The sequence below is a fragment of the Manis javanica genome, chromosome 5 (genome assembly GCF_040802235.1).
Source record: "Manis javanica isolate MJ-LG chromosome 5, MJ_LKY, whole genome shotgun sequence".
In the NCBI taxonomy this organism is placed as follows: domain Eukaryota; kingdom Metazoa; phylum Chordata; class Mammalia; order Pholidota; family Manidae; genus Manis; species Manis javanica.
In genome coordinates this window covers 39012953-39027299 of record NC_133160.1, presented here as the reverse complement: position 1 = coordinate 39027299, position 14347 = coordinate 39012953, and the positions used below count along the sequence as shown (strand labels likewise).

General features: G+C 38.8%; 1 protein-coding gene across 1 annotated transcript in view; it reads left to right on the top strand.

Annotated features, from left to right (window-relative positions):
- The window catches only part of SEL1L2 (SEL1L2 adaptor subunit of SYVN1 ubiquitin ligase), a 127847-nt gene that overhangs the window by 83613 nt on the left and 29887 nt on the right, over positions 1-14347 (top strand). The window contains 3 exon segments of the mRNA XM_073236947.1: positions 240-299; positions 388-469; positions 1688-1842. Of these exon segments, the coding sequence (XP_073093048.1) occupies positions 240-299; positions 388-469; positions 1688-1842 (297 nt within the window).

Sequence of the window (14347 nt, the reverse complement as noted above, 5' to 3'; positions counted from 1 at the left end):
TATTTTGTAAGAATTAGATGAAATATCATGTAAAATGCTCTTTTCACAGACTCCAGAGCTCACAAAGCCCCCCACCAAAATGTCAGTCAGCTTATAGAGGAAGAGAATAAAATTTGTCATTTATTTTGGGACTAATTATTTATTTCATCAAAGTTCATTGCTGGGTTAGGATCAAAAAACTGATAATCAGTTTGAGTTTCATATTTGAATGACCAAAGTAATATATTTTCCTACTCTAGGCACTGATATATTACACCTTTGGAAGTGCTAGAGGAAGCATGATGGCCCAGATGATTTTGGTTTGTAAATTAAACATATTGGGGCCCAAATGGTTGTGTTATAAATACAACATTGTCAGAATATTAAGACTATATGCTTGTATTTTAGGGATACAGATATTTGTCAGGAATCAATGTTCTACAGAATTGTGAAGTTGCCTTAAATCATTACAAGAAAGTGGCAGATTATAGTGAGTAATCTACATAATTTTTTAAAGATGACAGACTTGCCAAGCAATTAGGAAAACAAACCAATGTCAGTTGACATATTTATGAATGTATTAAAAGACTAAGCTTTTAAGATGTTTTAATACACTTCTTTTCATACAACATAGTTTTCTGATTGGTTACTTTTCAATAGTAACTTTTCAAAAATTTTTCAGTGAACGGGTTCACCTTTTATTTACATTAGTACATGTCCCCAAACAATTCTGTTTTACTTGTTATTGTGATGTTCTTTCCTTCAACTGAAAATTTGAATGTAGCACCAATAAATATTGAGCAGTTTCCCTAATTCTAATTTGTAGAATATGGGGTATCTTGTTAAAAATTCCTGAAGAAGTGGATGTAAGGTATATAATTGGCAATCTCTGTCACTGCACTTGAGAACAATTCAAGTAATCATTATTCTATTACCCTATACCTTGTCTACAAAGAAATAGACAATAAGATTAATATATGTACTTAGAATCATTTTCAAAGTTGTCTTTAACATTCCATCTTGTAACACCACTGAACCAGAATACTTAATAGTTTTAAATAAAAGTTTCCTAAGAATGAATAAGATGAAGTCCATTTGGTTAATTTCTATAATCAGAATAACATCTAAATACACATCTTTGGCATTATTTGCATCTGAGAAAAAAAAGGAAAAATATTACTTTTGAATTTAAGATACTATATATAACAAGATCATTTCAAATGCTTAATGAAACTGAAATTACTATATATATATATATTTCAAACTGCATACTTTGTTAGGTTTATTAAAACATAGTTATCTTTAATTTCAGATTACCCATAGAAAGTAATTAAAGAGCTGCTATTATTCTCATACTGTAGTTTCAGTCTTGGAAAAAGACTGTAGTAAAAGGGGTCAGTTGCCTGCTCCTAAAATCTGTCATCTTTCCTTGAGCCTATTTGGCCAAGATCTTAAGTAAGGTCTGATATATGTTGATACAGTATTTGTATGGTTTGCAAAGCATGGCTAGTTTCTTTCACTTTTCTCAGAACTAAATAAACAAAAATACGCAAATTTCTCTCTCTGAAAGACATTTCCTTTCTGCTAGTACACCAGGTCTCTGCACAACTTAAGGACAATAGGCACAACAGTGTTTTCTTTAAGTTGACTGTTATCTCTTGCAACCTTATGAATTTTGGCTATTCTTTGGCTTGTTTTCTATTCACAGTTGCTGACAAATTGGAAAAAAGTGAAGTTTTTCCAGTGGAAAAAGTGAGACTAACTGGAAGACCTGAAAATATGAATTCTAACAGTGAGATTTTGGATTGGGACATATACCAATACTATAAATTTTTGGCAGAAAAAGGAGATGTTCAGATACAAGTAATGTATACAGACAAGGTTGAGTTTTTAGAATGTGCATATTACAAGGTTCTTGGTTCACCCTGAGTCCTAGAGGGTTAACAGTTCCCCATTCTGAATGGGAAAGGAAACCCCCTCCTCTTTGCCCTATTCCTTTTTTGTTCCCTGCCATTTGCAGTTCCTGTGCCTATGGGAGAACCAGTTGTCAGAGTCATGGCAATTTTTTTTTGCATTTACTCCTAAAAAACTTCATATAGAAAAATTAGATTTTATTTATGGAAAAAAAACACTATCCCATGTTTGTTTTTCTATGGACGAACCCTTACCAGAAGCCAGAAGTGTTCTGCCTCTGAGAATAGACTAGTGATAGCATTTGTGTGCCTTTGAGACTTAAGGCTGCTAGGTTTATGTACCCAGGTGCTGCCCTAGGGCCAGCAGACCAGCGTCCCGACGCTGAGGAAGCTTATGCTCAGCATCAATCAATTACCCAATAAGAGATATAGTCTGGAATGTTTTGCTGTTGTTTTTATAAGCATGCCAACTACATCAAACTGAATCAACATAATATTGTAAAATGACCAAGTAAATGTTTTCTTTATTTCTCACTATTTTTATTCATTTATTTTTCAATGAGGTATAATTGACTTATTATATTTAAATCAATACTACTGCTAACATAATTTTCAAAAATCATCATTCCTAGGTATCTCTTGGACAATTACATCTAACTGGGAGGAAAGGTCTAGATCAGGATTACTATGTAAGTCAATCTCCAGAGTCAGTCCTGAGGGGTTGGGGAGGACAGTAGTGAGGGAGGGTAGCAGGGCAGTGAAATAAATGGAAGGTGGGAGTATGAAAGGGTTGCTGGGGAAAGGCCATGCTGCTTCCTTGATCAGATCAGCTTCCTAGCTTTTGAGGAAGAACAAAATAAACCAGAGGAAGCACTTTTCCTACCTCCCTTCAAGTACAGAGAGGTAGAGGCTTCTGAAGGAGAAGTTGAAGCAGGGTAGTTTCCATGCTCCCCCTGAATGTGGCCTCTTTCCACCCAAATGCACTTTTGGACTGAGGTTAAGTGTGGAGGATACCCCCACCTGCAGGCTTTGGACATGCCCATTCCCCACAGGCAGCTGCAGAAAGTCCACCTAGGAGTCTCCTGTGGAGGAGCCTGAGGACCAGCCTCAGCCCTGTTTGGCTCTATCAGAGGACAGACCACCTTCAGTATAATTAGAAATATTATTAAACATCTGTATAAATTTGAAAAACTCTTATCCTGAGAAAGAAGAATAAAGTAGGGGGGATCTCACTCCCCAACTTCAAGCTCTACTACAAAGCCATAGTAATCAAGACAATTTGGTACTGGCAAAAGAACAGAGCCATAGACCAGTGGAACAGATTAGAGACTCCAGACATTAACCCAAACATATATGGTCAATTAATATTTGATAAAGGAGCCATGGACATACATTGGCAAAATGACAGTCTCTTCAACAGATGGTGCTGGCAAAACTGGACAGCTACATGTAGGAGAATGAAACTGGACCGTGGTCTAACCCCATACACAAAAGTAAATTCAAAATGGATCAAAGACCTGAATGTAAGTCATGAAACTATAAAACTCTTAGAAAAAAACATAGGCAAAAACCTCTTAGACATAAACATGAGTGACCTCTTCTTGAACATATCTCCCCGGGCAAGGAAAACAACAGCAAAAATAAACAAGTGGGACTATATTAAGCTGAAAAGCTTCTGTACAGCAAAAGACACCATCAATAGAACAAAAAAGAACCTTCAGTATGGGAGAATATATTTGGAAATGACAGATCCAATAAAGGCTTGACGTCCAAAATATACAAAGAGCTCACCCACCTCAACAAACAAAAAACAAATAACCCAATTAAAAAATGGGCAGAGGAACTGAACAGACAGTTCTCCAAAAAAGAAATACAGATGGCCAACTGACACATGAAAAGATGCTCCACATCACTAATTATCAGAGAAATGCAAATTAAAACCACAATGAGGTATCACCTCACACCAGTAAGGATGGCCACCATCCAAAACACAAACAACAACAAATGTTGGCGAGGTTGTGGAGAAAGGGGAACCCTCCTACACTGCTGGTGGGAATGTAAATTAGTTCAACCATTGTGGAAAGCAGTATGGAGGTTCATCAAAATGCTCAAAATAGACTTACCATTTGACCCAGGAATTCCACTCCTAGGAATTTACCCTAAGAATGCAGCACTCAAGTTTGAAAAAGACAGATGCACCCCTATGTTTATCACAGCACAATTTACAATAGACAAGAACTGGAAGCAACCTAAGTGTCCATCAGTAGATGAATGGATATAGAAGATGTGGTACATATACACAATGGAATATTACTCAACCATAAGAAGAAAGCAAATCCTACCATTTGCAACAACATGGATGGAGCTAGAGGGTATTATACTCAGTGAAATAAGCCAAGCAGAGAAAGAGAAATACCAAATGATTTCACTCATCAGTGGAGTATAAGAACAAAGGAAAAATTGAAGGAACAAAACAGCAGCAGAATCACAGAACCCAACAATGGACTAACAGGTACCAAACGGAAAGGGACTGGGGAGGATGGGTGGGTAGGGAGGGATTAAGGGGGGGAAGAAGAAAGGGGGTATTAAGATTAGCATGCATAGGGGGGAGGGAGAAAGGGGAGGGCTGTACAACACAGAGAAGACAAGTAGTGATTCTACAGCATTTTGCTATGCTGATGGACAGTGACTGTAAAGTGGTTTATAGGGGGGACCTGGTATAGGGGAGAGCCTAGTAAACATAATATTCTTCATGTAAGTATAGATTAAAGATTTAAAAAAAAAGAAAAAAGAAAAAGGGGATTACTCCTTGATAGGATAAAACTAATGGTAAATCAACGATTAATGCATGCTTTAAATATCCTTAATTTTGATCACTTAAAGGGTGTCAGATGATCAGCTATGGAGGTACACTTTTCTGATAATATTCCTTTCTCTTAAAAAAAAAAAAGCAGTTCCTGTGTGGTGACCTCCAATGAGTTCTACACAATGGTATAAAGGGCATATCAAAGTGTGGGCCAAGGGTCTGTTTGTGTTTATACAGAGGATCAAAGCCTAATTTGGCTACCCAGAAAATGAACTAAGATACGATATGAAGAAGAACTTCCAATATCAGCACTCTCTGGAAGACTCATACCAGAAGATGATCATCAAAAAACCTCAACAAAGATCCAGGCAATGCTGCAGTTGTAGCTGCATCCATCCCACCGGTTCCTGGACTTGCCATTGGAATGAAGAAGGAGATATCTAAGCTGGCCTGTGCTTTCAGTAAAACAACAAATTTGACTGGATCTATACTGTTGGAACTCAACTAAGAATTAGGAGAAGTACAAGTTGTAGCGCTCCAAAATCTTACAACTACAGACTATCTACGGTTAAAAGAACATATGGGATGTGAACAGTTCCCAGGAATGGGTTGTTTTAATTCGTCTGATTTCTCTCAGACTGTTCAAGTACAGTTGAACAATATCCATCATATCATAGACAAATTCTCACAAATGCCTAGGGTGCCTAACTGGTTTTCTTGGCTTCACTGGAGATGGCTGGTAATTATAGATCTGCTTTGGTTATGTAACTGTATTCCTATTATGTTAATGTGTGTGCACAATTTAGTTAGTAGTTTTAAACCTATACATGCTTAAGTTACTCTACAAGAAGATATGTCAAAGAAATAATCAATCTTCCCATGTTTTCTTCCATCTGCTACCTCTATAGCTTTTCTTCTTCCTTCCTAATTACAACCCTTAAATAGAATTCGTGCCTCATATCGAAATTACCGAGTATCCTAATTCTTCCAAGTGGTAAAGATACCTCAAGACAAATGCTGGGCATAGAAACCCAGGGGATAAGTCTGCAAAGAAGTAAAAAGCTAACCTTTTCAAACAATATTGCTTCTTTCTCACTTACCAACTTTCCATTTCCCTGTATGGCCCCAGAAAATGACTGGTTAGCCAGAGATGGGTAAGATTCTTCAAGGGAGGAACAACCTAAGACAGGCACAGTCGCAGGGGGGCCATCAGGTGAGAAATTAGGGATCAACAGAGGTGAGGCTCAGAACCTCACCCCCCTTGTTTTGAGAGAAATCTTCTGCATCCGTGGATGTTTTGTTGCCCTTGCCTAGCTTGGATTAATACTTAGTCTATAGGCACACACCTGATCATCTACATTTGCCCTCTTACAGCACTAAACTATGTTTTCTACCTTAATCTTGCATCTACCTACCACTTCAGCATTTTATTAAAAATAATAATAATAATAAGGGAGAAATGTGGGATTCACATATAAATCAAGTATAAAAATCAAATGAATATTCATATTTGACCTGATTGTTTATAGTTCATAATGCATGATCAGAACTGCAAGTTTCTGTGATGACTGCCCTTGCACTATTCACCATTTAAGAACTTACTCACTATGTAAGAATTTGTTCACCATGTAAGAACTTGTTCGTTATGCTTCAGAAGATTGGAGACTGTTGAGAATTAGGCTTGGGGTTGATTAATGATTGTGCATTGAGTCCCCTATACAGAATTTTATTGTTGTTAACAACCATTTGATCAATAAATATGAGAGATGCCCTCTCAAAAAAGAATATTCAAAATCCTCATCTACTTGAAATTTTATACCGTATAATAAAATACCACTGCGATTTAAAAAAAAAATTTGCAAAACTCTTTTCAATTGTCTTGCTGAATCATACCTTATCCCAGTGCGGTTAGAAGATTAATTAACAATTCAAATTTATAATGGAGAAAAAAACAAATAAACGACCTACACAACATCCTCCTCAGTAAGATTCTAGGCCCCTGGGATGGGGTCTTGCCCAGATTTTGATTGTGGTTTCAAGGCCCTAAATCCCCACAGATCTGGAAAAGTAACTGGGATTCTTATTAAAGAGAGATTTTTGCAGGCCTCATCATTTTATAGGAGCCACATACTCATTGTTTCTTTCTTTATATTATGTACTGTAGTTTGTGTTTGATAAGAAGTACAGTACATATAAGTTAAAGGTCAAAGTTAATTTCATAAATTGTGATCAAATAGGTAGCAATTGAAATAAACATATGCATCCCAAAACAGCTCAATTGAAGGTCTCTTATTAATCCTCATCATTATCAAGGTACTATCTTCTTAGAAAGGAAGTTTTGGATTTACAGCATTACTCTAGTGTCATATTTCAGCCTGCAGTGAGTTTCTCAAGTTAAGCATAGGATGCATAACTAGGAAGAATTCCCCATTTTCCATAAACATGGAATTCTTTTGAGTGTGAAGGCACCCAAACTTCAGTTATGGGAAACACCTGCCAGTCCTTGTGAGTACATGAAAACTCACAAAGCTAAGTGCTTCTGGTCAGCTCCAGTGTCTGTGAACACTGATGAGGGCTGTAACTGCCTCCAGGTGAGTATGAAGTATGATCCCAAAGGTGACACTGAAAGATTCTGGTGCTGTAGTGGCAGTAGCCAAGAGATTGGGCACCAGGAATCCAGTCAGGCTTTCCTTGGTCACATTCACAGAGGTTTTATCTAATCCTTTAGATCTGGAGAAAAATACAGTGTCTAAAATCCAGTTTCCTAATTTATAAAGCATGAAGAAGGAACAATATACTCTCTCAGGTTGCTTCAGCTCTAATTTTCTGAATGTGGGTGGGTCACATGCTTCCTATCCAGATATTCTAAAAAGGCTGGTTTAATTCCAGAACAATCCCAGTGTTCAGGTACATTCTGGGGGCAAGGCTGGTCCTTCCTGCTTTCCTGAGCCTAATAAACCCAAACTTCCATGGAAGGTGCCAGTCAAGGTCTCAAACTTCAAGATTGATTCACTTATATATCAGTTAGATTAAGCTACATGATAAACCACTCCCAGACTCAGGTGACTTAAAACAACTATTTAATTCATTTTGGCAGGTCAGTAGTTTTGGCTGGGCTCAGATGAGTAATTCTTTGGTCTCAGCCAAGCTAAACTAATCTTCACTGGGCCTGCTCATGTTTCTGTAGTTAGCTAGATAGAGCATTGGCTAGGGCTAGCTGGTTTATGATGGCCCATATATGACAGCTAGTATGACTGGGTCTCTCCACATGTTCTCCTCCTCCAGACAGTTGGCTCAACTTTTCACATGGCAGCCAAAGGTTCTCAGAAGACTTCTCAAGCAGAAGTCTCTTGAGGCATGGGGTTAAAATTCATAAATAACTTCTGCCACATTATTTTGGCCAAAGCAAGTTTCAGGACCAGCCAGCACTGAAGAGGTAGGAAAAAAGACTTCTCTTAAAGGCAGAACTGCAAAGTATTCTGATCACTTTTGCAACTTACACAGCTTAGCTACACTAGAATCAACTTGGAGAGGCATAAGAGATGCAAAGGGGAGAGAGAAAATAAAGGGACAAACCCAATGTCTGAAAGACTGTTACCTCAGTTCTTCCTACGGTTAACTTCTCATCCTTCAAGTCTTACCTCAGCAGAGAGGGTTTTCGTGTCAGCTCTACTCTTTGGTCACTTATCCCATCACGCTGTGTTTATTTTCCTCTAGTCCATATCACTCACTGAATTATATTGATCTTGACTGGTTTTCTGCCTGTCTCCCCACAATGGAATGTAAGTTTTTGTCTATCTTGCCACTAATGTATATCCTGTACTCAGAATAGTGCCTGGTGCATATTAGGGACTTAGTAGGTATTTACTGAATGAATCAGTGAAAACATCCTAATAAGCATTATATGTTGCTCCTCAGCCTGAGAGGTACCCCTTGAAGCATGTATGCTAATTTTTATTTCACCAAATAAAATTATTAGTGTAACATTCCTTTATAAAGGTGATGTCCAGTTTACTGCCCAGCAAATTGAATATCAAAATACCTGGAAATAACTAGCTTGCCTTTTTTTACATTCCTCCTCACTGTTTGATTGAATTAATCTTTCTCATGAGTTGTCACCACAGGCAACATTTTCACCTCCCCTGCCCCAAACCAAATTCTTAATTACTGAAAGATATATGCAATTCTTGATTACATTATCTTGAATCTCTACACATACATCTTAATGTCGTTTGCATTTCTAAATATATACAGGTTCAGAATGAATTGGATTAGGAAAGCTGGGTATTTGGGTGCATATTATTAAAGTGGATACAGAAAAATTAAATTAAACCTAGCAGAAGAATAGTATCGGATGTGTACAGCAACTATTTTGTCTACCCTGCTATGCATTTGAAAGGAAAAAGCTATTATCACCCCTTTTCAGGATAATTTACAGAGCCAGGGATAAAAGAAGTACTCATAAATGTTTTTAGAACAATACATTTTCTTGACATTTCATTCTAGAATTGTTACAAGCTAATTAAACTAGGGATTTTCTTAGGACCAATGTTCATTTTTTTTAAAAAGAGATGTGCATTCAATTAATAAAACTACAATTAGCACAATGCCTGATACATACTATACTTCATCCAATCTAAGACCATCAATTATAAGATATTTTGTCTTCTACTGAAAAAGAAAAAACATTGTCAGTATAAATTATATGGTGCCATTGACAGTAAGAAATGTCCTGATTAAAATGGGGATGGGGAGCAGATATACATCTTAGAATGAGTAAAATATGACGGTGGGTGCTCAGTAAACATTTTAGGGGTAGATGGAGGATGTCTTAGTCTGTTTGAGGTGCTATAACAAAAATACAGTGGCTTATAAACAACAGAATTTTATGTCGCACAGTTCTAGATGTTGGAAATCTGAGATCAGGATGCCAGTGTGACTGGGTGAGAGCTTCTTCCAGTTTGCAGACTTGTCACTGTATCCTCATATAGAAGATATGAGCTAGCTCTCTGGGGCCTCTTTTTATAAGAGCACTAATCCCATTCATGAGAGCTCTGCGAATAACCTCCCAAAGGCACCTCCTAAGACCGTCACTTTGGGCATTAGGTTTTTAGTGTAAGAATTTTGAGGGGACACAAATATGCAGACTACAGCAGAAGAATGGATGGATGGATAATTGATCTTAACTTTGAGAGCAAGAATTCAGACTGACTCATGTATATCTCATTAAAGAAGCTTGCATGATACTTTCACACAATGTTTGATAAATGTTTATACAACTGAAGCAATAGCATTAACAGCAGATCAAAGACAAAGCAAAGAGAAGTGAAATGCCAAGTAAGCTGTGAGAGTGCAGTGTGGAAGGGACAATTAGAGAAAGCCTCAATTCCTCTGGTATTAATGGGAAGGATCATTATACTGAAGGATGGAGAAAACTTCAGGATTCTTATTTACTTCTGGAGACTAGATTATTCTCCTTTAACAGTCCAAATCTAGTTTCCCAGAATATAACTTTTCCCCCAGAACTCTCTATTGCCGAGTATTTGAGATCCAAATTCTGAAAGCAGACTTTGAAAATGACTTCATATAATCAGAATACTAGAGTTACATAAAGATTAAAATCCAGTTCCCTTGTTTTGGAGGGTTATAAATTTATCCTTTCATTCACTCACTCATTCATTCATTACAGAAATATTTCCTGAGTGCTTGACCTACAGTAGACATTGGGCTAAGTACAGATGATTCAACACTTCGGGGAGACAGAAAATTAAGCAGACAATTAAATCAGTAGACGAGTGCCGTGATCGTTACCTAGGAGTATATTTGGGTCTTGGCTCAGTAGAGACATTATAAGAAATACTTCCAACTTTTATATTAATGTGCTCTGATAAATTTGATGGGTAAATCATGCATTTAATCATACATTTGATTTACTTACCAATAAATGATTGGTAAATCACACATTGCTATAAATTTCTCCTATCCAATTGACACTTAGGTTATTCCTGACACTATAGAAATCATTTGTTTCAGGATTCTGTCATGCTCATAAATCTCCAATGGCTTCTATTCTCTACCAAATAAAGTTAAGTTCTTAGCTTGGTGTTCAAGACTATTTATATGAGTCCATCATATTTTTTCAAGTCCTAGCTTTCAGATATTCTACTTCAGCCATAGTGAAGGAACTACTATTTCCTGGACACACCTTGGACATTTCCAACTCCATTCCTTGCTCATGTTATTCCCCTAGCCTATGACACTGTCTGCACTGTGAATCCTCTCCATGTTTTGTGAGACCTTTATAATTTAATTCCTCCTCCTTAATACCATGAGGACAGAGGGCTAAGCACATAGGAATTGGATTCAGACTGCTTGTGAGATTGTAGTACCAGATACTTAACTCTTGAGTGTCACTAAATAGTCTCAGATGCCAATAATACCTTCCTTATAGTGCTATTTTGAAGATTAGGGAAGAAAAAGCTTATAAAACACCACAGAACTGGGCACAATTTCTGTTTTTCTATATCCCTTGAATTCTTTTTGGTGTTCTTTTAATCCCCCTATCACTTATTGTCTTACTGCTATTTCCAAGTATGCCTTTTTTCTCAGCAGTATTATTAGGGAGTGAATGTAGGAGCAGTGTTTTTTGTTCATCTTTAAATCATCTATATATTTAACATATAACATATATAAAGCATGTTTCAATCAACTTTTTGAAAGGATAAAGGAGAAGTAGAAGAGATGGATGGTTGAATGGATGCATGAGGGGAGGAAGTCCAGCAATGGTGTCATTTGTATTAGGTCCATAAGGCAGACTGGCCTTAGTAACAACGGTGTAGTTCTTAAATAAGCTGGCAACATTTCTAGAGCAAATTTACATATAAAAGAACTGCTCACATTTCTTCCTTAAATGTTCTCTCCAGTTTGGGAAGGAGCAGATCCTTGCATATCAACCTAGTCAAGGCTTTCTAAAAAACAGAAGAATCATGTCTTTATAAGACACTTTGGAGGGTGTCTTCATTTCTCATTCCTGGGGCTGATTTCTTCTCATACTCCATGTAGTCTCTGAGGAATACTGCTGGACAGTTTAGATAAGGCCGAGGGAATGGGGCACCAACAGGTCAGTCCTTAGGTGTTCTAGACTGAGTGTTTCATTGTTATCACCTAGAGAGAATCAGAGGCTTTGCTGGTTGCCCTCAATTTGATTTAGAAAGAAGTGGCCTGAAGTCCACCTTTGCAGAAAGACCTGGTCTTGGCAGGTAGCCAGGTATGTCTGGTACTCTGCCTTAAAAACAGTAGGGTGTTGTATATCCAGTCCTGCCAATTGCACAAATTGTCTTATAAAATAGGTACATAAAGTGAAAGACCTATACCCTGAAAACTAGAAGACACTCCTAAAAGAAATTAAAGAGGACACTAATAAATGGAAATTCATCCCATGCTCTCCAGTAAGAAGAATTAATATTGTCAAAATGGCCATCCTGCCTAAAGCAATGTACAGATTCAATGCAAGTCCTATCAAAATACCAACAGCATTCTTCAACAAACTAGAACAAATACTTCTAAAATTAATATGGAACCACAAAAGACCCCAAATAACCAAAGCAATCCTAGGAAGGAAGAATAAAGCAGGGGACATCTCACTTCACAACTTCTAACTCTACTACAAAGCCACAGTAATCAAGACAATTTGGTACTGGCACAGGAACAGACCCACCGACCAGTGGAACAGACTAGAGAGTCCAGATATTAACCCAAGCATATATGGTCAATTAATATATGATAAAGGAGTCATGGATTTACAATGGGGATATGACAGCCTCTTCAACAGCTGGTGTTGGCAAAACTGGACTGCTACATGTAAGAGAATGAAACGGGATCACTGTCTAACCCCAAACAAAAAAGTAAACTAGAAATGAATCAAAGACCTGAATGTAAGTCATGAAACCATAAAACTCTTAGAAAAAAACATAAAATCTCTTGAATATAAACATGAACAACTTCTTCATGATCATATCTCCATGGGCAAGGGAAACAAAAGAAAAATGAACAAGTGGGACTATATCAAACTAAAAAGCTTCTAAACAGCAAAGGACACCATGAGTAGAACTGTCGCGACCCTTCAGGGGCCGAGGCAACATGCCCAAGGTCTTGATTCTTCTCTAGGCTTTATTGTCTAATCTCTCGCGGCGGTTACAGCAGTTGTCGGGAAGCTCTTCTCCCTCCCGGCGGGCTCCCTTATATTCAGTCACCCAACCAATCCGGGACAGTATCATGCGTGACCTTTAAGCGGATAGGTGTCACGCGCCACTCTAAGCGGGCAGCACGAGCTGTGCACGGGTACGGAAGTCTGCTGGGCCAATCCCCAACAAGGAAGAGGGGAAAGGGTGGTGAGCAGGAAGCAGGCGCCATCTTTAGGGCATTGTCCAGCTAGAGTGGGGCTCAGCCTTGGCCGTAGGCCGGGCCCCCACATCTCCCCCTTTACTGTTTTAACCAAAGGGCTGTCGGGATCATGCCTGTCTTAGGTCGTCCGGAGTCTGCGGCATTCTTACCCATCCTCAGGCAACAGACAGCTTAGGTCTGCGCCCTGTCTTAGGTTGATATGCGCAGCTCCCGATCTTACCCGTCCTTGACTACTGATCCAGCATAAGCCATACTCTAGGGGAGAAGCCTTCCTCTAGCACTGCCATGGCCTGCAACAGGACCTTCCGTTCTCCCCGTTGCTGTTTTTGTAACAGACTTTCCTCCCAAGCAGGAGAGGCCCACAATTAGCAATATTCCTATGACACCTACACCTGACCAGGCTTTGGTGGCGTTTAACATCTTGCCTAACTGTCTGGACAAGTTGGCAGCTTTAGAATAATTATGAAAAGGAATACCAGTAATACACCCCTGTATAAGAATGGACGCAGCCCACAGACAAAACCTCCCCCAACAGGTCCAATTGTTCTTGAAGAAGGTTCATGCGTTGGTTGACCAAGGCCATCCCATTCTTAAAATGGCCATTGATGACGTTCTGCGCTGTCATTGCCGAGGCAGTGGCCTGGGACAGACCATTCAGCGTCTCTGCCGTAGGAATGGTGATAGTCAGCGTGGCGGTGGCTGCAGCTGCAGCTTGGCTCGCCGTTGCCTGCTGTAGGATCCACGGCAGGAGCAGAAGCAGTGCGATCATCTTGTACCTCTGCTCTGGGGTTTTCCACTCTGCGTATCAGACGTTCAGGCACCCAAACGGGGTTCTGCTGGTCCTGTGGAAAAACACAAACCGAGCCTCGGGTCCAGATTATCACTGGGTCCGGGCCTTTCCATGTTCCTTCCAACACATCCTTCCACAAAACTTTAGGCATGTGTTTTGGATTGGATTGTTGGCCGTGCCACTCTGCTGCACTGCGGTCATTTTTGTCCAGTGTTAAAAAGTTTAAAATGAATAATATGATGTTTAATTTGTCTCTGGGGGATCTAAAGTCTTCTCCTATTCCCCCTTTTTGTTTATATAAGGCATTCTTGAGGGTGAGGTGGGTGCCTTCCACCATACCCTGACCCTGAGGGTTGTCTCTAGCTCCCTGCTGCTCTCATGACACAAAGGGATGTCATCCATATAATGATAGATGATTATCAGGGGAAACTGTTTCCTGACAGTTTGTAAGGCCTT